This window comes from Malaclemys terrapin, chromosome 14, assembly GCF_027887155.1.
Source record: "Malaclemys terrapin pileata isolate rMalTer1 chromosome 14, rMalTer1.hap1, whole genome shotgun sequence".
Taxonomy (NCBI): domain Eukaryota; kingdom Metazoa; phylum Chordata; order Testudines; family Emydidae; genus Malaclemys; species Malaclemys terrapin.
The window spans coordinates 24,948,375-24,974,607 of record NC_071518.1 but is presented as its reverse complement, the minus strand read 5'-3'; the positions used below and the strand labels follow the sequence as shown (position 1 = coordinate 24,974,607).

At 45.0% G+C, this 26,233-nt stretch overlaps 1 protein-coding gene across 3 annotated transcripts in view; it reads left to right on the top strand.

Moving 5' to 3' along the window:
* The window catches only part of ITFG1 (integrin alpha FG-GAP repeat containing 1), a 219,656-nt gene that overhangs the window by 129,336 nt on the left and 64,087 nt on the right, over positions 1-26,233 (top strand). For all 3 annotated transcript variants that reach the window (XM_054048876.1, XM_054048877.1, XM_054048878.1), the window contains 2 exons: positions 1,865-1,973; positions 10,184-10,227. In XM_054048876.1, coding sequence (XP_053904851.1) covers positions 1,865-1,973; positions 10,184-10,227 — 153 coding nt within the window. The remainder of the gene's footprint in view (positions 1-1,864; positions 1,974-10,183; positions 10,228-26,233) is intronic.

The window sequence follows — 26,233 nt, the reverse complement described above, 5'->3', positions numbered from 1 at the left end:
GTCTCCCCACATCATGACTCAGTCACAGGAGGAAGAGGTGGGGCTCTATGCCTGATACTCTCCCCAGGGAGTAGGCAGAGTGTAGATCTCTCTCCCACCTCCATCTGCTTGTCACCGGGGCAATAAGTTTCAGAGCTTTAGTAAATTATTTCCTCCTTTTCCTGTCCCTGACCTCCCAAGATAAAAGTTGTGCACAGGGAACATGGAACTAACTGTAAAATTCCTTACCTGGTCTTCTCCTGGGGTGATGAACCTTACACAGGGTTGAGCCTTAGACACAGTCAAGCCTAGAAAACAAAATCTGTTTCCATCAGAGACACCTGTGTGTAAATTGTCTGTAATTAATTAAAAACATTTAAAGTGACACTTCCATTGTTACTGTACCTAAAAATAGAGTACTTCAAAACTGATTTGTAAGTCTTAAATTCATGATTTCATAGGACACCGTTTTTTAAATTAGATTTTTCTTAAAAAGCTATGTTCATAAATAACTCTTGACAAGTTCTGAATAAGTCCACGTAATTGGAGGGCATTTTATCTCCTCAAGGCAGTTATGTCTGATTCCCAACTGTTACTCTTTGCTGTGTCTAAAACATAGACAAAAATGGTTTTTGTATCTTTATCTTCCTTTTCTTTTTAAGTAACTCGCTTGGGGATATTTAGTTACATTAATATATACAAAAATGAAACAACAAATTATGCAAGAAAATCATGGAAGGAAACCAAAGCAAATACTCAGAGGAGTTAACCTTGCTACCTTTGAAAGCCATTCTTTCAAAATTATTTGGACATCTGCTAATTTGGCTCCACAGCAGTCACTGAGCCAATACACTTTCTTTCAAACAAGATCCGCTGGGGTAAAACTATGTTATGGTTTTGAGTCATTCTAATCTCCAATTTCACTCCTTAGAGAGCTTCGAGCAGAAGGCAGAGATCTCCGTCCCTTGTTCAAGTCAAGTGTCAGCTGCTGGTAATTCACCCAACCAGCCTCTCAACTCAAAAGTAAAATTGTCCTCTGTAGAGTTGACATGGTGACATAGTGTTTGGTGCTTATAGACAGAGCAATTTCATGAGTATCGGACCAGCACCTGTGCTTTGAAAGTTGCATAGGTAGTAAACCAGCTAAATTAATTCCCCACACAAAATTGGGTGTTTTATTTTTTCTTTAATTTTTTGATGTGTCCTTGCAAAGATTAGTTTAACAAAAACATTACTAGAATCAGGTATTCTTCAGGTAGATATGTTTTCAAGCTACACTGATTGTGTCTGCTGTAAAAAATAAATAAATAAAATCCTTGGTTACATGTTTGTTTATATATAGCAGATATTTAAAAACTCAACATTTGCCAACTGATACTATAGTTATTCCAGGTATTTCAGATATTTTTTAATAGTAACCACTTTATATGCAAATAGTTAAAACACCTCAACTTAAATTGAGAACAGAGTTTGCTCATACGCAAACAGAATTCGGAAGAACGTCCCTTCGCTGTTCTACAACCATTGGGCTCCAGAGGGAGTCATTTTCAGCTGTCCAAGGTGCACATGGCTTTGAGGAATGGGTTTGTCAAGGGGAAAAGTTGTTCTGAACTGTAAAAGGGGTTTTATGGTTTCATTTGCCCCTCTCCTCTGACTTGGGATGAGAGGTTGGAGAAGAAAACTGATTCCATTATGTTACATGTAATTATTTAATCTAGATAATTTAGAATCTTAATATGAAATCAAAGTTGTTTGGTGTCTTTTAAATCTCACGAAGCACATAAATTGAGAAATATTTTCTCTCCTTAAGAGGATTTATGTTTACTGTATTTAGATGTTATTTAGCTTGCTAGTTTATTCTAATCTTTTGATCTTTTTCTCCCAGGGAATCTTGGATATCATTGTACTAAGCAAGGGCTATTTCAACAGTGAATTTGCCATCCACACATTAAAGAATAACTTTGAAGCAGATGCTTATTTTGTTAAAGTTATTGGTAAGTGATCACCATAAAATCATATAAAAATGGGACTTCATGAAAGCAGTGAATACTTTAACTATTATACTAAGTGTGAAAATGCGAGAAAAGAAAAGCATAGTTGTATTAGTGTATCAAAAGTATCGTATATACTCGTTCATAAGCCAAATTTTTTAGTAAAAAAGGGAAGTACCAAAGAAGGGGGTCGGCTTATGAACAGGTATAGAGAGGGAGAGGTGGGACACATCCCCTCCCCGCAACAGAGGGAGCAAGGAGAGGCATCACAGCCAGTAGAGCCAGAAGGGAAGAGGCGGGGCCAGAGTCTCTCCGCTTCTGGCCAGGCTGCTCTTCCCCCCCAGCCTCTGAAGCAGCTGCAGCTCCGGGGCTGGCAGGCTGCAGCTCTGCCGCTCAGACCCACCCCCCAGAGCAGGCTGTGGCCACACCGCCAAATCTGACCCACCGGAGCAGGCTGCGGCCGCACTGCCCAGCCTGCCAGAGCAGCTCCAGCTAGGCCAGAGACCTCCTCCCCTGGCCCTCCCCAGATAAGGTGGGAAAGGATGGGATGGGGAGAGTGTGGGGGTCCCGGGCCAGGGGTGGGATCATGTGGGGGGTGGTCACAGGGGTTACTCCTCTGACCCCCAGCTTCTCCCCCCCCCTCAAAAAAAATTTCCCCACCAGTTGCTGTCCTGGCCCATCAAGGTAAGCAGCTGGTGTGCCAGGACACTTTGTTTACTTAGGTTTACCTTCGTGTCTGCAGACGCTCGAGGTAAACAAACCATCTCGGCCCGCCAGCAGCTTATCCTGATGGCCCAGGAGCCAAAGTTTGCTGACCCCTCAATTATAGAGAGTCTGCTTATGAACGGGTCATAAAAATTTTCCATTTTTACTTATCCATCTTGTGGGGGTTGGCTTATAAACAAACCGGCTTATGATCAAGTATATACGGTAAGCCTTAAAAATGGAGGGGGCTATTGCAGATGAAGAATTCTAAATATTATACACAAAAAGAAGAACAGGAGTACTTGTGGCACCTTAGAGACTAACAAATTTATTAGAGCATAAGCTTTCGTGGACTACAGCCCACTTCTTCGGATGCAAATATTATACAGAACTCTGACAGGTTATTTATCCTTTGTATCCTGTTTTTCTATTTTAATTAATTCTATTATCTGCATTTAAAAGGACACTATCAAGTGTTTTAAACACAAATTTTGACCAACTGTATCTTAAAATAATATTTGCAATCCACTCCAAGTCAGACAGTCTTCACAGTGGGGCATTCCCCATGTCCATGGCATATCACATCTTCACTCTGAGCCTGTGCTTAGGCTTGCCCCTTAGAAGGAGCTCTCCAGAATTCTCTTGCTCCAAGTGGCACACGCAGCAGACTTCATCTTTTCCTTTATAGCAGAATTTTCACAGAACTTTTAAGATTCTTAATTAAATTTTTCTGCTTCTTCATTAGCTTCAAAAGTTTTTTCAGAACTGCTAAACTCAAAAACTTTTGACTTTCCAAGGAGAATTTGAAGGACAGCATTGCTTGTTTCTTCCTTTCCCCCCACTCAAAAATTGCAGGCTGCAGGAACTCAACTCCCAGTTGGCTTGTGGGCAAGGTTCATACCAGGACAACTGAGCAAGCTGAAGTTAAACTTGACTCCCACCAGCACATGAGCAAGGTCCATGCAGAGACAGTTGAGCAGGCTGCAGCAAATTTGGGCCCCCAGCTGGCCTGTGGGTATGGTCCACACTGAAACAGTTGAAGAGGCTGTAGAGAAACTGGCTCCCAACGATCATACAGCTGAAGTCCGCGCTGAGACAGTTGAGCAGGCACTTGGAAGCTTCCCACCCTGACACCAGGCCAAAATCAGTGACTTGTGAAACCCAAAAACAAGAGGAGCTTTTGATTTTGGATGGTTTTCCAGAGAAACTTGGATACGTCATCCTCAGCCCTGAGAGTATTGACTGCAGTTCTTATTGTGGAAGTCTGTTCTCCACTGGGAATCCATTGTGAGTTGATGCACAAAAATCACAAAAGAAACAAAAACCCACCAATGGAAAATCTACTTGAAACTAGATTTCCCTAGCATTTTGTCTAGAACTGATGCTTCACCCGATTCTGATTTGATGTACATTCCAAACTTCCAAAGACATGTCTGGAGAACAACTAAGGGTCCACCTAAAGAAGCTGGAATTGCAGGTTAAGCATTGATATCTTTAGAAATATTTTGTTGGTAAGCTCTTTGGGAAGCAGAGAGACATAGCAGTTGCTAAGGCTGTAAACGCAGGAATATGGCACTTCCTCCTTCCAGCTTGTGTCGTGTTTGAAGCTGCTGCTTTTCCAGGGTCCAACATAGAGATTACACCTTGGGAGTGGGCCATTGTTGCTGTTTTTAAGAATTGGAAAACCAAGGCTGGGATTCTCTGGAAAATCATCCAACACTAAAAACTTCTTTTGTTTTGGGGTTTCCCAGATCTGGGCAGGTTTTCCCTTCCATTCCATGTGGGGTGCTTCAGACTGTGCCCTCATCTGGGATTGAGCCACCTCATAAAAAAGGGTATGCAACATGAGAAAGAGACACTCAAAAGCAGAAGCTTGGTCCAATTATCTCAGAAGTGTCTTCATTATGCTTTTCCTCCAGCAGCTCCTAAAGGTGGTAAAGATTGTGACGGAACAGGCCACAGTGAATATAATCCCCTTCTCATTAACCTTCAGGTGTCAGTTCTGAGACCTGATTCAGATGCAACTGGAACACACACACTTTTGAACTCCCAGTAGCCCATGATTCATATTTGTGTGAGGCAATTAACATCATCTGTCTCTCCTAACCAACAACAATCCAGTTTTCAGTCACTTAGCTGCATGCAAACAGCAGAACAGAAAAAAACAAATGAAAGGGGTTATTTAGTGAATTAAGTTATTATAGTTGCTCTTCCACAACACTTTACATTCAAGGATCCTAAAATGTTTTCTAAACTTTACTGAATCCAGCCTTACTCCCCTGTGTGAGGGAGGCAAGTACTATTTCCATTATTTTTTAAACAGATGGTAAAATGAAGCACAGAGGTTAAGTAACTTGCCAACTAGTCAGAACTCTTGACTAGTGGTCTTATACTGACTACTAGACCATACTACTTTCCTCATTATAAAAATTAGCTAGTTAGACTCCATAAGCAAGATAGGGAAAATTCTGTCTAAACTGAATTTTCATTTTTGGCCCCTCGGTCGGACAGTCTTCACAGTGGGGCATTCTCTATCTCTACGACAAATAGAGGCCAGCCAGATGTCATGGGCTTAAGACCACCACTCAGCAAGAAGTCTCCAGAATGATAGCTTCTAAAGATGAAAAAAGGAAAAAAGCTCTATTCATTTAGAACCATACACAGCAAAGCCTTCAAATGAAATTTAGGGATTTCCTGGAGGAGTTCGCTTTCAACTACTTAACAAATAGGTAATAGTCATTTAAAAAAAAGAAAATTCTGGATATATTGCGATCCTCTGAGGAGGGATCAGACTGTCTGACAGGAAGGATCCTAGAATGTGAATTCACAAGTAAGAGAATTTTTCCCCCTCTCAGTCCCCTCCATGTCAAACAGCCTTCACAGTGTGAAATATAAAGTAATAAGCCTTCCCTAGGGAAGGAGGGAGGAGGATTCCATTGACCCATGTAGAATTCAAAAGGAACTAAAGGGTTACACGGGCAACCTGTTCCATAACACTTTTCTATCAAACACTGCATCAGCAGGGATGAAGATGTCAGCTCTACAGTTTTAGAGGAAGTGTGAATGTAAGACCCTATAGGAGCCTTACAGACTTTCTCATAAAATGTGTGATCTCTCCACCCACAAAATCACTGCTGTTCTAACAGAGTGCATAGTAATGAGAGAAGTTGTACCTGAGGCTTTAAGTGCCTCTACTATATGCATCTTTATTCATTATTAGGTATTGTTCACATCTAACTTATGTGTTTCTACTCCCTTACAATTCTTGGATTCAACCAGAAGGGCAACAATACTACTTCCTATTTTATGAGAGATTGTGGTGACCTTGGGGATGGGGGCCTGGATAGTTTGCAGAACTAGAACGTGTAACTGAGATTTCATTGAGAAAATGCCAAGCCTCAAAACTCCCTTGGATCAGGAGATGGAAAGTAGACAAGATATTTTCAGAGAGAAGAGGAAGAGATGTCAACCATGAAGCTGAAAGTTGTTTTTTATTAGAACTTGTAGAACACAGATCAAGATAATCACACACAAATATTTCCACAAAGCTGACAAGAATGGTAGTCCTTAAAGATCTGTTATCTGATGGCAGTGAAAGATTCTCATGGGTTTCTTAGAGTGTAATGTTCTGCAGTGGCTGACTTCTCTTTCCAGCCTTGAGTCCCATACTCAGGCCATCTTGTAAAAACACTAGGATGTCCTTTGCTACAGCTGACTTTGCCCCGATGTGTCCCCCTTGTAACACCAACATCTAAGCCTTAAGTAATACATAGACATTCATGAATGTCCTCTGACATCCTAGGAGAGTGGTTATCACTTTCCAGAAGACAGCACTAACAGTAGCCCATGGTTCATATTTGTGTGAGGCCGTTAACATCATCATTAACATAGCATTGTTTTAGAGTAATACATCAATACCATTTGCTGCTTCTGAGCACACATGCTACGTGAACAGTACCAGTGTACATTTGGTCAGTAAAGTAGAGCGCACACTCAGGATCTTCAAACATGAAGATGAGGAGATTGAGCTCAGTCTCTTAAGAACAGAATTCATGATGCTTGCAGAAGATTACTTACAGGGTAACATAAAAAAAAAGTGAGATCTGAAATCATTACCAGAGTATATGTGGACTGAAAGTTTACAAATACAGTAAACATATTTTAAAACAAATTATTTGAAAATATTATTCTCTTGTATGCAAAAACATAAATTAGAGTTCTACGTCTAACGTCTAAAACAGTGTAAAGAGTAGCATAAACCTCTGCACTTGGATATTGGGTGTGGAATATTTCTACCTTTAACAGGTAATGATGGAATTCAGAGACTGTAGAGTAATCCAAAAATAATTTGATCAAGATGGCATAAGTTCTTAGTGTTAGTCCTAAGAAATCATTTTCTTTTGTGTCAGTTTTTAAAACAAATTTGGAATGTTAGTCTGTAGTATAGAGAAAGGCCTTTCTATTTTGTGTGTGTGTGTGTGTGAACCATTAGGCAACAGTGTAATTATCTTATCCTATTCAGTATATTATGTGAGGTAGTAGGTGAGGCCAGTGCCATCAGTATACAGATGACATATAGCTTTATGACTGTCATTCAGCTTAGATATGTCTTTTCTAGTGCCTGGCAATGGCTAGGGCTGGGAAGAGGGTTAGCTGGTTAATCACAGTTTAGAGAAGGATATGGTTATGTTTGTCGGCTGAGGAAAGAACAAGAAAAAATGATAGTGATGCTTGATTTGAGGGAGAGTACCTGTCGTTTGTCACTCAGATTCACAGTTCCTGGAGGCACTTGTATCCACTTAGAATCACTTACTTCGTGTCCTCGCGGCGCGGGATCGACAGCCACTGCTCCCCCGTCGACGCCGCTTCCGCCTCTCACCGTGGTGGAGTTCTGGAGTCGACGGCAGAGCGATTGGGGATCGATTTATCGCATCTACATTAGACGCGATAAATTGATCCCCGATAGATTGATCACTACCTGGCGATCACTACCTGGTAGTGTAGATGTACCCTGGGAATTCCAGTTTGGGAAGGATTCTCCAAGCAGCACAAACTGAAGAAGACTGTCATAAGGCTGCATTCCAAGGACCCTTTCACAAGCTCTGGTGAAGGCTTAAACAAGAGCTTGTCATCGTATTAGACTGAATGAAAGTTCAGAAAACAATATTCTGCTGTCTCTGGTCTACAGTTGGACTAATTGATAGCTATGACTCAGGAAAAACTTAGATTTCTGTGTTGCATACATTTTGTAACAGTTTACAATCCATCATAAAACAATCATTGAATTGAGTTTTTATAGATGGGACTGAGTATTGTGTAAGCAAAGTTCTCTTAGTAAAGCAAATTAAGAGTAGTGACTAAACACATAAGCATCTTAGCGGTGTGATCCTGTTGCATATTTGAGCAAAGTTCAAATATTTTGACATCATCAATCAGGTCAGTGCTCAAAATCAAGCATAAGTGGATTTGGAGGTTGTTATTGTTGGGGGGGTTTTCAAATCTGTGTGTTGCTAAATGAAATGACCAGCAGTACTTCCTGCCACTCATTTTAAATTCTAGTGTTCTATGATGCCAAAGATTCAACTGTGAATTTTTTTTAGTTATTTCTGAAGTCAATACTTGCTGTTCCAAATCTCAGCTAAACACTGGGAGAGACTTTAAACGGCATCACCCAGGTTCAATGGCATAGATGCACAAATCTGTCAATTATCTGTACGTTGTAGGTTTGGTGTTCTCGCTGGAGGGTCCTCAATTCTGGAGTTTGCACTTTGCCTCCCCACCCCTCTTTTCCCCCAATGCACGACCTACCTTGGAATGGCAGAGCCCAAATCTGCAGCTATTTGAAATCTGAGAAGTAGACTTTCACTTGTGTTACAGGAAGCCACAAGGAAGTTACATTTTAATGCATTAGCAGGCACTTGAGTAAAAGCTGGATGTACTTTGTGCAAACTCTCAATATTGAAGAACCATTATATGAATAGATAACTTGGAGAGATAACATCCCTTATTCAAAGAGCTAACCAGAAATGACAGGACAAAGGAGGAGGAGATATCTTGTTCTTCTCCAATCAGAATGATCGATTGTGTGCTTTTTTTATTTGCACTAAGTGATGCGACAGAACACACCTGATTATGCATCACACAGCTTTCATGTCCTCCCTTTAGTTAATTATAACTAAGCATTTAAGTGACAACACTTATTCAATCTAGTAAGATTTAAACATAATCAGAACTGTCACATACATTATGCATTACGTGCAACTATATACATTTGTCAATAACAGTAATTTCTAACTGATGGGATAAATGATTGTTAGGAATTTGTTTGATAGATATATTATAATTTTTCACAAATATAAACAGTTTTATTACTATCTTGAAGTTTACTGATTCCTTTTTTTAATCTGATTTTAAAAAAGTAAGTAAACTGTAGGAGTAGTCATACACTTGAAATGAAGGATAATGAGCAAAGTATACAATGCAACTATTTTTAGCATGCATTTTAATTTGTTTGCATTTTTCTTAAGTGGCAAATATATCTTTGGAACTACCTGATTGGTTAGTGTACTAAGTGTGATAGAGCAGTGATTAGCTCATTACCTTCTGCAAAGTGGCATAATTTAAATGGATCAATTGTCTTTTTAAATGTTAATGTAAGTTATACAACAGCAGTTTATTTTCTTCATTAACTATTTTACAAGAGAGGCAAACTAAGTATACCTATTGTGACAGACCCAGACCAGTAGGGTACAGGAGTCTGGTAGAGAGCAAATATACTGGTCACTGGATGAGTAGTTTTCTGTTCCCTGAGTGACCAGAGCAGGGACTGCACTAGAGTAATCAGGAACCTGCTAGAACCAATTAAGGCAGGCAGGCTAATTAGGACACCTGGAGCCAATTAAGAAGAAGCTTCTAGAATCAATTAAGGCAGGCTAATCTGGGCACCTGGGCTTTAAAAGGAGCTCACTTCAGTTTGTGGTGCAAGTGTGAGGAGCTGGGAGCAAGAAGCACAAGGAACTGAGAGTGAGAGGGGGTGCTGCTGGAGGACTGAGGAGCATAAGCTTTATCAGACACCAGGAGGAAGGTCCTGTGGTGAGAATAAGGAAGGTGTTTGGAGGAGGCCATGGGGAAGTAACCCAGGGAGTTGTAACTGTCATGCAGCTGTTATAGGAGGCACTATAGACAGCTGCAGTCCACAGGGCCCTGGGCTGGAACCCGGAGTAGAGGACGGGCCCGGGTTCCCCCCAAACCTCCCAATTGACCTGGACTGTGGGTTCTTCCGGAGGGGAAGGTCTCTGGGCTGTTCTCCAACCCACACGGTGAATCTCTGAGGCAAGAAAATCCACCAATAAGCGCAGGACCCACCAAGATAGAGGAGGAACTTTGTCACACTATGTAGAGGGGCTTGAATTAATGCTGTACACTAATAGATTCAGAGAGAGGTAATGCTTACTGTAAAATTGTTTGACAATATAATAACTATAAACCCTGTTTCTGTTTTTCCACAGTTCTTAGTGGCCTCTGTTCTAACGATTGTCCTAGTAAAATAACAGTAAGTATAATTATTTACATTGTTCATGAAATTAATGTCTAGAGGGCCCAGTCTGAATGGAGCCCCTTTGTCCTGATTGCAGTACAAACATACAAGAAACAGCCACAGCTTGGAAGAATTTACAGTCTAACTTAAGATACGGAGCAACAAGTGGATGTAAGTGACTGAGGGAATGGGAGCGGAAGAGTAGGAGTAACATTAACAAGTACATCTGGTTCCCAAGACTGATTACATCCAAAATCTGCAGACTTTTTACAAAAGACAATAAACAATTCCTATCAGTAATCACTAATAGCCACCCACCTAGCTATTATTAGTTGGAAGTTTTCCATATTCACAGTACAAGTGGTTCTTGAAGAGGAGCTTGAAGAAAGTAAAATTGTTTTGTTGTTGTTGTTTTTTTTAAATCAGGTTTATATAATGTATAAGAATTTAATTTTGACAAGACATTGATTATACTGGTTTATTTAAGAGTCAAGAAATTGCTTTATATGGAACCAACTTTCCACCTAGATCTATTTATTTATTTAGGAGACTTTTTGTGATATGAAATAACAAACCATTCTCACAATATTAAAAAGTCATCTGAAGGAATAAAAAAGAGGGGATAGCATCAGAAATGAACATTAATAAACAGATGTTGGGAAAAGTTTATTACTCACTGCCACTGTTACGGGGACTGCTCTACTCACAGCTCAGCGGTATCCTCCTTGTGGCTCATCTGGGGAATTAGCTCTTTCACCTGGTCTGATGCCCCTTCCTGTGGTTATGCAGTCCGTCATTCCCCTCAGCTACTCCATGGCCTCTCATGTGCGAGGAGCGGCAGCACTGTCCTCTTCATAGCTTAGCCCTCTGGCTAAGTCACATTAAAGTTATTCCCCCTTCTGGGGGATCACAAATCCTTTGAAGTAAACTGTCCCAGGCAGTCTGCTGCCCACTGGATGGTCTGTGCCACTCCCCCAGTGGCTGGTAGGGGAACCTGGGCCCATCCTATACACCAGGTTCTAGTTCAGGGACTTTCAGCCAAGCTGCTCTGGGCTTTTACTCTCCCAGCCCTTACTACTCCTTTCCTGGACTGCTTCCTACTCTGTTCTTGCAGCTTCTTGCTCTTCCCCCATTTATCAGGGAGTGCCACTGCAGGTTTCTTCCCCCAGCCTGCCAACTTCCTCTCTTTTAGATCCTGCCCAGCTCCCCCCCCCTAGCTGGACTTCAGCTGCAGTTAGGCCCTGCCACTTCCTAGATTTCTTCCAGCTGCAGCCTAAGGTTAATGGGCCTAATTTACCTCTGCAGAGCTTGTGTGGGGTAGACACCCCATCGCAGCCACTTAAATAACACTGAATGTAAATATAATTCCCATAAAAAAAGTATTAGGAGCTGTTTGCTACAGTATAAGTAACTTTTTATGATAATATCAACATGAAACTCACCATATATTTTCAGCTCTCATATGTGCATCAAGGTTTTCCTTAATGTGTCTACTTCTCCTCACACCCATACTGTTCATAAGTGTTCCTCCGGTTTTGGTCACCTCCTTCTTCTTCTATGCCTTATTCTCATGACTTCAGCTACTGTCTCTGGGCTTGTCTACACTGCCGCTTATGTCAATGTAACTTATGTCCAAATTCCCGGCCATGAAAAACGTGTCACGGACCATGAAATCTGGTCTCCCCCCATGAAGTCTGGTCTTTTTTGTGTTTTTACCCTATACTATACAGATTTCACAGGGGAGACCAGTATTTCTCAAATTAGGGGTCCTGACCCAGAAGGGAGTTGCAGGGGAGTTGCAAGGTTATTTTAGAGGCATCACGGTATTGCCACCCTTACTTCTGCTCTGCCTTCAGAGCTGGGTGACCAGAGAATGGCAGCTGCTGGCCAGGTGTCCACCTTTGAAGTCAGCACCACCAGCAGCAGTGTAGAAGTAAGAGTGGCAATACCATACGATGCCATTCTTACTTCTGCGCTGTGAAATTGACCAAAATGGACCATGAATTTGGTAGGGCCTTACTTATGTCACTCAGGGGTCTGAAAAAACCACCCCCCTGAGTGACATAAGTTACATAGACTTAAAGCCATGTCTACACCACACTATGTCGGTGGGAGAGCTTCCACCTCTTATTGAGGAGTAATTACGTCTATGGGAGAGCGCTCTCCCATCAACATAGCACATCTTCATCAGCCGCACTGCAGAGGTGCCACTGCAGCGCAGTAGTAAAGACAAGCCCTAAGTGTAGATCACTTCCAAATTTCCCTCTGTCTTCTCCCTTTCTGTTCAGTCTTACATCTGCAGCTGTCGTTCTGAGCGATCTCTTGCTGAATGTTAGTGCATCAGCTTACACTCAACATAGTAAAAACCAAACCTTCTCATCTGCCTCTCTTAAACACCATTTCTCCAATTCCTTTCCTGTGTACGCAAATATGATGGATAATTCAACAGTTTTTCCCATTCCTCCTCCAAACTCACTTGTTAATATTCATCATACAATGATCTACAAATCCCTTTCAGTTTTCTATAATTACTTTATCATTATTTTAACACCTTCTTTTCTCCTTCAGAAGACAACATTAAGCATCAAATTTTAAAATTTTACACATTGGCATTTGACAAACTTTTGATCAAGTAGCATTTATTGAGTAAATAAAACAATAGTAATGAATAAATGCTAATAATTTTTTAGCTACTGTTTGCATGTACAGTTTCAGACAAAGCTTTGACATTAGAGAAATCTGAGAAAGCATTAAACACTGGCTGTGAATTTTCAGAAGGAAGTAATTTTCAACTCCTTTGAATTCCTAGTCTGTTGCTTGATTGCACTTGTAACTTTTCAGGAAATTTAATTATTCACCCTTATAGAGTGTAATGTCTTTTTGGTTATTAACAATAATTTTCATGCCTGTCAAAAGGGATGTAAATCCCCCTTTGTCTGAAAAACTGAACTAAACCTTAACTATGGATCTGCTACCAATGCTATCGTATTAATGCATAAAATAGTTACATAAATGTGCCCACTGCAACCTTTATATAATTGGGTCTTTGTCCAGCTAGCTCTACTCACTGGAAGAAAAGGGGCATTGCCCCTTTAAAGGCTCCCTTACAGCAGGTGGGGAGAAGGGGGAAAGTTTACAGGGATGGACAGGAAGGGCAGGAAGCAGTTGGGGTGACATTAGGACAAGATCTCTGCATTACCTTTCCTACTGACTAGAAGATGGGGGTGGTATTTATACCCCAGGCAGCCTTGTAGTGGCACTCTTTACCAGGATTGGGTTGACAGCACCCACACACCTGTGTACATGACAGAAGGACTGGGTTCCCTTTTTTACCTGCTGTGGCTGTTACACTTGTTGCCCCTCTTCCTTGGGAGACTGCGAAGGAATTTTGCCCTTACTGCCAAATTGGCCTGAGTGGATTGATTTTTTTTTTTTCCTTCCCCACAGCTGGTCTGGGACCCAGTGGGGTGGAATAAGGGGGTTAGGTTATAACATAGCAACTTAACACACACAACTTGTGGCAGATGTCCAGTGCAGGTACTTGGTATGGAAGGGATATGGTTATTGGATAAAATGGATTGGAAAAGGATTTGAAGGAAAGCCTCTCTTAAGGGAGCTTGAGTAATGGAGGGGTTAAAGCCGGTGGGGGAGGGTTTGAGGCTCCTACATCTTGTCAGCAGGAAGCCAACCCGCTTCCATTTCCTAACCTATTTTCAGGGGACTGAGGAAGGGAGATTGGGGATCCTGCGTCTTGAACAGCAGGGAGTCAACCACCTCCTTCCTGCAGTGTACAATTTGTTGCTAGGTACTCCCAGATAGTATAAGTCAGGGGTGGCCAACCTGTGGCTCGGGGCCACGGGCGGCTCTTCAGAAGTTAATATGCAGCTCCTTGTATAGGCACTGACTCCGGGGCTGGAGCTACAGGCGCCATCTTTCCAATGTGCTGGGGGCTGCTCACTGCTCAACCCCGGGCTCTGCCACAGGCCCTGCCCCCATGCCACCCCTTCCCACCCCCTCCCCTCAGCCTGCAGTGCCCTCGCTCCTCCCCCTCCCCGAGCCTCCTGCATGCCACAAAACAGCTGATCGGGAGGTGCGGGGAGGGAGCGGGGGCGCTGATTGGCAGGGCTGCCGGTGGGCAGGAGGCGCTGGGAGCGAGCGGGGGAGCTGATGGGAGGTTGCCGACATATTACTGTGGCTTTTTGGCAATGTACATTGGTAAATTCTGGCTCCTTCTCAGGCTGGCCACCCCTCGTATAAGTGAATAAAGTTGTGGCCTCGTTAAACCACATCAATGACCTCATGTCGTTCTTCCCATGTGGACAAATATTGAAGAAGTCTTAGTTCAGCAAGGACAGTTTAAGGAAGTTTACTGAACTCCCCCAGCCCATTTGCAAAAATAAGCTCTATTGTAGAGTACAGCTTCAAAATAAACCTGAACTTACTTTTTAAGAAATCAGTTCGAAAATCATATTAGGTCCAATTTATGAAACTGCTTTTAGATAGATGTGCCTGACTGATCCTAAGGTTCTATTGCAGTTGAAACGTTTGCCTCTGATTTATCTCTTTTTGACTTTCTTTGAGGTTCACATGATTTGAATGGCTATTTGTATTCTTTACCTTCTCCTCCCAAAACTTAGGAGATAACACAACTGCATTGACAGCTGAAAAAGATATAAAAAGTGCACTTTGCCGTTACTTCTCCTTCTGACTTACATTCACTTTTTAAATTATTGTAAGTCCCTAGAAATGTTTGTCATTGATTTTTACTTCAGATTATTTTCATTATAGTAGAAAGTGTCTGTGCCTTTGCCTAGTACTACAGATAGTACCAAAAAACAATTTCAATACCTATATGCATGTATTTCTTCAAACCAGATCATATGTATTTAATACTTTAGGAAACTTGACTGAATATTGTGGAATTCTGAGCTAAAACATTCCTTTATAATTAATTCCTCTGATTTTTTTTATTTTTTATTGTAAAAACAAACTTAATTAAAAAAAATGTTACAGTCCACTTTCAGATAAGAGGTAAGGGCTCCTGGCCCAGTACTTACTGCAACCAATGCGTTTCCCATATTCCCAGTGGCTTCCTTGGAACCTTTGGGATGTTCCTCAGTCTGCAAGGTCCCGCTCTACGTCCTAAACCAGAGCAAGATCACCAGTCCTGGTTGTAGTTTCTCTTCCTGAGCCACCTCCATTGGAGGCACAGTCTGATGCCATCCCTCCTTAGCCAGTTCATCCTGATCTCCTTGCACAGGAAGAAGTGCCTCCACTGGCCCTGCATCCTCTTCCTCACCTTCTTCACCTGTGTCTGATGATTTCAAGTTTACCAGGACCTTCTCAGGCATTCAGGTTGAGTTTGTGCAATAGAACACACATACATTGTTGGCCATCAGCTCAGGGAGGATGGCCTTCCTAATAAATGAAGCTCTCTTAGAGCCTGCAATACCCCAGCTTCACTGCCTACTACAGCAAAGAGTTCTGAGAAAAGATATTATGTTCCCATGCAGGGCTTCGAGTGTTTTTATTCCCATCCAGCTTCAGCTTCAACTTCCTCGTGGTAACAATGGTGAATGACAGATCACAACGGGGAAGGTATAAGTCTACCCCCAAGGACAAAGTCTAAGAGGTTGGACTTGATGTGGAGATATGGAAGGTTCTGATGCTCACCCTAGCACCCGTCCTTCCCATGTTAAATCAAAATGACTGGTTTGCGGCTCTGGATCTTCAGGATGCCTATTTCCATGTGATGATTCTCCCAAACCACGGAAAGTTTCTGAGGTTTGTCGTGGGAGGTCACTGCTATCAATGCGCTGTACTTCCCTTTGGCCTGTCCTCAGCGTCTCATGTTTTTACCAAATGCATGGTTGTGGTGACAGCTCACTTCAGAAAGGAATTAATATCTTCCCATAGTTGGACAATTGGTTAGTGAGAGGCTAGTCCTGGGAGCAAATCCTCTCATGTCCAGTTCACATTACGTCTGTTCGGTCGTCTGGGTCTCATCTTGAACAAAGGGAAGTTGACATTAATATCAACTCAAAAAATTGAGTTCATTGGGATCCTACTAGATTCTACAAGTTTGAGAGCATTTCTGCTGAAAGAACAGTTTCTAACAATTCCTTAATTGCAGTCTCAACCCTCAACTACACTCTGTCTTCCTAAGTGTATTAGGCCATATGGTTGCATGTAAAGACTGTGCCCTCGTCCTCTTTAAGCATGGTTAAGGTTGTTCAGTCACCTGACTTGTCAATAATTAGACAGGCACAACAGAGTGCCTCAGTCAATCCTGCGTTCTCTATAGTGGTGGACAGTTCAGGGCATTGTATGCCAAGGTGTTCCGTTTATTTGTCTTCCTCCAACCAGGACTACAACTGTCAATGCCTCTTCAAAAGGTTGGGGAGTGCATTTGGGGACAATGAAGATTCAGGTTTTGTGTTTTGGAACTAGAAGTTTCCCTCAATATCAACATGGAGTGCTCTCCACCAGCTGTGTCAAGAGGCAATGAATTTCTGGAAGTTCTGTATCAAGGAGAGCATAATTCCCACAACTGCTCATTTAACAGGGATCCAGAAACAATTGGCAGATCACCTCAACAGAAATTTCTCCTAGGATCACTAGTGGTCTCAGAAATCCAGTGTGCTGAGTTCAATCTTTACAGAGTGGGGCCTTCTGATTATCGGCCTCTTTGCAATGAGAGACAAGAAGTGCCATCAATTTTGCTCTCAAGCAAGTCTCAGCCCAGGCTCCTAACCAATGCCTTCCAACTCAGTTGGGGATAGACTCTGAGATATGCCTTCCTCCTGATTCCAGTCATCCCACAGGTCATTCTTAAGCTGAAGTTGGATCATGCCAAACTGATTCCAATTGCTCCAGTTTGGCAAAGGCAATGTTGGTTCTCCAACCTTCTATCTGTTAATTCATCCTCTCAGATTTCTTCCGCTTCATCCTGACCTACTGACTCAGCACCACTGTTGAGTTTTGCATCAAACACTGAACACTATACAGCTCATGGTGTGGATGCTGCATGGCTATTTGAGGAGAAGGAACAACGTTTGGAAGCTATTCAACAGTTGTGGTTTAGCAGCTGAAGCCATCTACTGGGGTGACTTTTTTGTCCAAGTGGAAGCAATTTTCACTTCCTCAGAGGATTCAGCTGATGCAGGCCTGCATTCAGAACATTTGGAGTACTTAGTACACCTTCAGGCATCCAGTATCTCAATCAATTCATTGAAGGTTCACTTAGCAGTGATCTCAGCCTTTCATCTAGCTATCCAAGGGAGGTCAATTTTCTCAAATCCTGTGGTAGTGAGATTTCTCATGAGAATCATTAGTCTCCATTTGCCTGAGAAAGAACTGGTTCCCTTGTGGGACCTTAATACTGTCCTGGTTGCCCTTGTAAGACCTCAGTTCAAGCCCCTGGCAACCTGTTCTCTGTCACTTCTGTGCCAAAAGATGCCCTTTCTTGTGGCCATAATATATGCAAGGAGCATATGCAAGCTACAAGTCTTAATGCCAGAGTCCCTGTAGAGCCACTTTTTCAAGGACAAAGAAAGTGGCCCTACTACTGTATCCAAAATTGTTAAGTGGTTTCACAGTTTCATCTTAACCAATTGATTTATTTACTGGTGTTCTTTCCTAAACCACACTGCAGTGCAGATGAACAGTGAGTTCACATGTTGGATTGAAGATGATGTTTGGCATTTTACCTAGACAGAAAAAACGGTTACTCACCTTTGTAACTGTTGTTCTTCAAGATGTGTTGCTCATATGCATTCCAATTAGGTGTGCGCATGCCGCATGCACGATCGTTGGAGAATTTTCTACCCTAGCAACACCCGGTGGGTCAGTTGTGGAGCCCCCTGGAGTGGCGCCTTCATGACGCTGGATATATACCCCAGCCGACCCAGCGCCCCCTCAGTTCCTTCTTGCCGGCTACTCCGACAGTGGGAAAGGGGGGCGGGTTTGGAATGGATATGAGCAACACATCTCGAAGAACAACAATTACAAAGGTGAGTAACCGTTTTCTCTTATTCGAGTGCTTGCTCATATCGATTCCAATTAGGTGACTACCAAGCCTTACCTAGGCAGTGGGGTCAGAGTGAGACATCGCTGAGTGCAAAACCGCTGATCCGAATGCAGCATAGTCTTTGGACTGCTGTACAAGCGCACAGTGAGTGGCGAAGGTGTAGACCGATGACCAAACTGCCGCTCTACAAATGTCCTGGATCGGGTCGTGAGCCAGGAAGGCAGTTGAGGAGGCTTACGCAGTTGAGGAGGCTTGGGCCCTCGTGCAGTGGGCGGTGAGGCGTGGCGTCGGGGCACCGGCCCGGTCGTAGCAAGCACGTATGCAGGACGTGATCCAAGAGGAGAGACGTTACGAGGAGACCGGTAAGCCCTTCATCCCGTCGGCCACTGCAACGAAGAGTTGCGTCGTCTTCCTAAACGGCTTCGTACGCTCAATATAGAAAGGAAGGGCCCTGCGTATGTCCAAGGAGTGCATATGCTGGTCTTGACGGGTGGCGTGCGGCTTAGGATGGAAGACCGGGAGAAATATATCTAGCTTCAAATGAAAAGCTGATACCACCTTGGGAAGAAAGGCAGGGTGGGGGCGAAGCTGCACCTTGTCTTTATGGAAGACTGTGTATGGAGGCGCAGACGTGAGCGCCCTGATTTCAGAAACACGCCTTGCTGAATTGATGGCTACAAGGAAGGCTGTCTTCCAAGATAGGTAAAGGAGTGAGCAGGTAGCCAATGGCTCGAACGGGGGCCCTGTGAGCTTGGAGAGAACCAGGTTAAGATCCCACGCCGGAACGGGTTGACGTTGTTGTGGGTATAGGCGGTCTAAGATCTTGAGGAATCTGACGACCATCGGGTTAGAGAAGACCGAGGAAGCGTGTTCTCCTGGGTGGAACGCCGATATAGCGGCCAGGTGAACCCTGACTGAAGATATTGCCATGCTCTGCTGTTTTAGGGATAGGAGATATTCACATATAAGTGGAATAGACGCCTGCAAGGGCGGCGTGGCCCGCTGCTCGCACCAACAGGAGAACCATTTCCACTTGGCTAAGTAAGTGGTCCGTGTAGAGGGCTTTCTACTTCCCAGTAGAATCTGTTGCACGGGATGTGAGCATCGTAGCTCTGTCCGATTCAGCCATGGAGCATCCACACTGTAAGGTGGAGTGATTGCAGGTCGGGGTGACCGAGTCGGCCGTGGTCCTGAGAGATCAAGTCTGGGCACAAGGGAAGCGTGATCGAAGTTTGTACCGATAGCTCCAGAAGTGTGGTGTACCAGTGCTGTCTTGGCCAAGCTAGAACAACTAGAATCATACATGCCTTGTCTCTGCGTAGCTTGAGCAGTACTCTGTGGACCAGTGGAAATGGAGGGAAAGCGTAGAACAGCTTGTCTCTCCACGATAGGAGGAAAGCGTCCGACAGGGAGCCCGAAGATCGCCCTTGGAGGGAGCAGAACATATGGCACTTCCTGTTGGCTCGTGAGGCAAACAGGTCGACCTGGGGAAATCCCCACCTGTGGAAGATGGAATGGATGGTATCCGGGCGAATTGACCACTCGTGCGTCTGGAAGGATCTGCTGAGATGGTCCGCTAGTGTGTTCTGGACTCCAGGGAGGAACGATGCCATGAGATGTATCGAGTGGGCAATGCAGAACTCCCACAGGCAAATGGCCTCTTGGCATAGGAGAGACGACCGGGCTCCTCCTTGCTTGTTGATGTAGAACATGGCCGTGGTGTTGTCTGTGAGGACTGACACGCAACGGCCATGTAGGAGACCGAGAAATGCCTGACAGGCTAGGCGCACTGCCATCAGCTCTCGAACATTGATGTATAGAGCTAGTTGAGATGCGGTCCATAGGCCCTGGGTATGGTGCTCCCCGAGGTGAACGCCCCAACCTAGAGATGAAGCGTCCGTGACCAGGTGCAGGGAGGGTTGTGGGGCATGAAACGGCACTCCTGCGCAAACCGCCTTGTGATCCAGCCACCAGGTGAGAGAGGTCAAGACCGAGTTCGGAACCGTGACCACCATGTTCAGGTTGTCCCGATAAGGACAGTACACCGATGATACCCAGGCCTGAAGTGGGCGAAGCCGAAGTCTGGCATGCCTGGTTACGTAAGTGCAAGAGGCCATGTGTCCCAACAGGCCGAGGCACGTCCTTATTGTGGTGATCGGGAAGACCTGGAGTCCGTGGATAATGTTTGCAATGGTGTGAAAGCGAGTGTCTGGCAGAAGAGCTCGGGCGAGTCTGGAGTCTAAGACTGCCCCGATAAACTCTATTCTCTGGGTTGGCTCCAGAGTGGACTTTTCTTTGAGTAAAATGCCTAACTCGTAGAATGTTTGTAGTATTATCTGGACGCGCACCAGCCAGTCATCTAGATACGGGAACACCTGTATCCTTTGTTGACGAAGGTATGCTGCCATGGCAGCCATACATTTAGTGAACACTCTTGGAGCCGTGGACAAGCTGAAGGGAAGGACGGCAAATTGGTAGTGTACGTTGTTTACCACAAATCGTAGGAAACACCTGTTTGGGGGGTAGATTGCTATATGAAAATATGCCTTCATGTCGAGGGCGGCGTACCAGTCTCCAGGATCCAGGGAAGGGATGGTGGTCCCCAAGGAGACCATGTGGAACTTCAACTTTACTATGAATTTGTTGAGTCCGCGTAAATCTAAAATGGGTCGCAGACCTCATTTTGCTTTGGGAATCAGGAAGTAGTGGGAGTAAAACCCCCTGCCCCTTAACTCTGGCGGGACCTCCTCTATGGCCCCCATAGAGAGGAGCCCAAAAATCTCCTGTATAAGGAGATGCTCGTGAGAAGGGTCCCTGAAGAGGGACGGGGAGGGGGGGAATGAAGAAAACTGGATAGCGTATCCCCTCTCCACCGTGCGAAGGACCCAACAGTCCGAGGTTATAAGGGACCAAGCACAGTGGAAACGGGAGAAGCGATCCCGAAAGAAAGGGAATGGATCCTGGGTAGTGGCTGGCACGCCATCCTCGAGCACACCTTCAAAAATTTTGCCTAGGTCATGAAGGTGGTCTAGGAGGGCCTTGGTTCTGACCGGGTTGGGGGCCGGTTGACCTCCGTCTACCACCTCGCCCCCACCTTCTGGGGAAGTCCTGTCTTGGATGAGGAGGAGGAGGGTAGAACCTTTGTGGCTGGGGCCTAAAGGGCCTGCGCTGGGGTCCTGGGACATGCATCCCCAGGGAGCGCATGATGGTTCTGGAGTCCTTGAGGCTCTGCAACCGAGAGACCGTCTTGTCCGAGAACAACCCCTGGCCCTCAAACGGCAGATCTTGCAGGGTCTGCTGCAGTTCTGGCGGTAACCCTGATACCTGGAGCCAGGAAACGTGTCTCATGGCTATCCCAGACGCTAGTGTCCTGGCGGCAGAGTCCATTATGTCTAGGGAGGCCTGCAAGGAGGTCCTAGCCACCTTTTTACCTTCCTCCACTAGGGCCCCGAACTCTTCTCTCGAGTCCTGGGGGACCAACTCTTTAAATGTACCCATGGGTAATTCTACCGACTCAAGAGCGCCTGTTGGTTTGCGGCTCTGAGCTGCAGACCCCTCCCTGAGTAAACCTTACTCCCAAACAAATCGAAGCGTTTGGCGTCCTTCGATTTGGGCACTGTCGCCTGCTGACCATGACGCTCTCTTATGTTCACTGAGGAGACTACTAGTGAACATGGCAGAGGGTGTGTATAGAGGTACTCATGGTCTTTAGAGGGGACAAAGTACTTCCTCTCTACACCTCTGGCAGTGGGAGGGATGGAGGCCATATGGCATTAGCGTTAGCCTGGATCGTATGAATAATGGGCAACGCCACCCGGGATGGGGCATCAGCTGAGAAGATGCTCACCACCGGGTCCTCCACCTCCACTGTCTCCTCAGCCTGTAGGTCCATGTTCCGTGCCACCCTACGCAACAAGTCTTGGTGGGCATGGAGGTCTATTGGAGGTGGGCCTGAGGCTGTTGTACCCGCCACCGCCTCATCTGGGGAGGATGAGGAGGACGCCTCAGGGGGTAACGGATCCAGATGAGGTCTGGCTCCAAGGGTCCCTGATGTGCAGGATCCCCTGCACCGGGGTCTGGAGCCTGCGTGGGTGTCGGCACTGGAGCCTCCATACCCCACAGGGAGGACGGGAGATGGTGGCCTCAGGTACCCTGGGCTCAGAGTGTGCCCAGTGAGAGGCCGTTGGTGGAGCCCCTTGAGCTTGGTGGTATGCCCGTGTGGTCCAGAAAGACCAATGTGCAGGGTCCTGTCTAGGGTCCTCTGCCCCTTCCTGCCAATGGCCCAAGTCATCTGCAGTCTGACCCTGAGCAGGGTAAGCTGATCGGGAAGCCCCTTCCGACGAGCGAGATGCCGATCTTGAGGGCCAGGGCGGTGCCGAGCGTGATTGCAGGGGCTCGTCCTGGTACGGCACTGAGCGGTGCCGGTCCACAGGCGAGCGGTCTTTGCGCGGTACCGGTGAACGGTACCGGGATCAAGAACGGTGCCGATGGCCATGCCGGTACCGGGATCCAGATCTGGATTGCGAAGACGAAGACCGTCTATAGACTCGGTGCTGGGAGTGGCCTCACGAACGGGAGCAACACTCATACCGGTGCCGGGAACTGCGTCTGGACTCCAACCGGTACCGATGCTCAGGTCGATGGGGAGAAGTAGACCGGTGCAGGGAGGAAGATCTGGGCCGCGAGTACGACCGGCGCCGAGATGAAGATCGGTGCCGGGACTGCGAGCGGCGTCGGGACCTGCTCCAAGACCGGGAGCGGTGCCGCGAGTCCACGCTCGGAGACAGATGGCGTATCAGGGCAGGCTTGCCCCTGGATTGCACCGTGCGAAGGGGATGCGGTGCCGCGGGCTGATATGGCGCCAGCTCCATGAGGGTGATAAGGTCTTTCGCCGTTGCAGAAGTCTCTGGCGTAGAAGGGAGACAGGGCTCAACCACAGGATGAGGCGGTGAGCCAGTGAGCACCGGACTCAACGGCCCTACACCCGGTGCCGGAGTCAACGGTATTGACGATGCCTGCCCCCTCTGGCGCTCCGAAGCCAGACGTGGCTCTACCACTGGTGCGGGGGGAGCCGGTGCCTGTTGGACGGCAGCGTCCTGGGTCTTGCGGGGTCTTTTATGTCCCGGAGATAGGGAACGGCGCTGAGGGGCTTGCGGCGGACGTGGTGCCGAGGGAGGACAGTGCCATGGGGCCTTATCCGCGTCTGCTCGCGGTGCAGTACCGGAGGGTGCCACTGGGGCGCTGCGCACCAAGGTGCTCAGTGACGGAACTTGGCACGCCAAAGGGGGATCTGGGCTAAGTGACACCTCCATAAGGAGCTGCTTAAGTCTCAAGTCCCGCTCCTTTTTGGTCCTGGGCCTGAAAGCCTTGCAGATCTTACACTTCTCCGTCCTCTACAAAACTATTAACAACAAACTACTAGAATGAACAAGTAAAGCTAGGTAGAGTGGAGAACAGCTATGCCGCGCTCCACAGTTCCAACGACCATCACGGGTAGTAAGAAGGAACTGAGGGGGCGCTGGGTCGGCTGGAGTATATATCCAGCGCCATGAAGGCGCTACTCCAGGGGGCTCCAGAGCTGACCCACCGGGTGTTGCTAGGGTAGAAAATTCTACGATGATCGTGCACGTGGCGCACGCACACCTAATTGGAATCGATATGAGCAAGCACTCGAAGAAGAACTAAGCCTTTTTGGGCATTACCTCTTCTGTTTATCTTCTATGCAGATCAAATGAAGGGTCAGTCTCTGTGTAAACCGTCTCCAGGTGGATAACTTCCCACGTTTCATCAGCATATGAAATAGCTCAAACCATGTCTCCACATAGATTCCAGGCTCATTCGATGAGGGCCCAACCTACATATATAGCATTCCTCAGTGATTTTTCAGTGAACAATTTCAGGGCTCCTACCTGGTCTTCTACACATACTTTTATCAGACACTATGTGATTACCATTGCATTTAGGTCCGATGTAAACTTTAGGAAGGCAGTCCTGCAAGCATTCTTTAAGTAGACTCTGAACTACACCTCCTGTGAGTGCTGTTTATGGATCACCAGAGTGGAATACACGTCTAAAACCCCTTGAAGAAGAAAAGACTGTTACGTACCTTGTAACTTGTTCTTTGAGATGTGGGTGCAGACGTGTATTCCATGACCTTCCATCCTCTCCACATCAGTCTCTACTCCTGACATTTGGAATGAAAGAATTCAGGGGGATCAGGGTGGCGCAGCCCTTAAATAGCATAGGGAGAGACTAGAGTCAAATGGTGTGAGCACCACCTGTATGGGTACTGCTAGGCAAAGTCTTCTGGTTTCAGTGCACTAAGCGTGCGCACACGTGAATTGAATTATAGGTCTGCACCCACATCTCGGAGAGCAACGGTTATAGTATAAGTAACTGTCTTTTTCCAGCAGTCATCAGACCTATTTTTAGCTTGTCTGAACCAATGTGCCATTCTGATATTACCATTTAAAATCTTTTAAAATTAAAGTTTAATCAAACTAATCGTGAGTCCTTTGCTCAGGAGTTCAAGCAGAGATCTACAATAAACTAAGGGTACGTATTCAATACCCGCCGGATCGGCGGGTAGCTATCGATCTATCGGGGATCGATTTATCACGTCTCGTCTAGATGCGATAAATCGATCCCCAAACATGCTCCCCGTCAACTCTGGAACTCCACCAGGGCGAGACGTGGAAGTGGAGTTGACGAGGGAGCTGCGGCCGTCGATCCCGCACCGTGAGGATAGGAGGTAAGTCAATCTAAGATATGTTGACTTCAGCTATGCTATTCTCGTAGCTGAAGTTGTGTATCTTAGATCGATTTCCCCCCCCCCCCCCCCAAGTGTGGACCAGCCCTAAGTTTTATTCCTTGTTTTCTTCTACAAAATGGCAGAAAAAAATGGAATTTTTGAACTCTGGTAAATACCTCAATTCTTGGGATGCCATAATTCAGTAATACTTTCTTGAATTTACTTCCAACTTGAAAAAAAAATTAAACCTCAGCCCCAGATGTGGCCTATCAATTTTGAAGCCTGTATTCCTTTGTTTGTGGATTTTAGGGGGTCAGGATTCACAAAATCAGATTACAATAGAATTCAGTTGCAGCCTTACTTATTAGCTATCACCACTCCATAATATGTCTCACCAAGAAGGTATTCAAATTGTCAAATAATTTGAATAATTTATAAGATTTTGTTCTGTAAAATATATATGTATGATTTTAGTCCCGATGAGATATTGCTGTCAAGGCAACCATACTTAAGACTGAAACTGTGAAAAGACCTTATATAGTGATTGCTAGCATGTTATTTTGGCTAATGGCCAAATAGCTCAAAATTACATCCTTTACAAGAAAAAGGTCAAGTTGTTTGGTTTCATTTTGGGGAAAAAATTTAAGATAGATTCTAATAAGATTGTTTATACAGTCTGTGACTTTAAACCCTAGATGATCAGCTCATTTAAGTTCTGTCACTGGTTTCTGCAGTTCCATCAAACTGTCAGGTTGCAGTCAGTCCTTCCCTTTACATTTACAGTAGTTGATGAAACAGCATCAGTACTGGAAACACAGTTTTCTGCATCATTGACTAAAAGCATCTGAAAATGATGCAGAATGTTCCAAACTTGGCTTTTACATGAAACTGACTGGATTCATTGTTTCATTTGACTGCATTTAGTCAAATCAACCAGAACTAAAGGTGCTATGATGGAGTGAGCACTTGACAGAGTGAACACTTTTACACACTATCATTTTTAATCGTGTATAAGAAAAGTATTTTTACAATAAAGCTTTTAGAAAAGTATGTTTAGAAATTAACTGAAAGGAGTATCATTATTTATAGATAACAAAGTGATTATCATATTTTAAAAATGAATTCTATTCTAATATAGTAAAATAGATGGAGTTATCCACATCTAAGGTGTGATCTTAACAATGAAGCCACAGAAATTCGCCTTTAGTTTAATTTTATTATTTTAGCTGTGCTAATTCCTA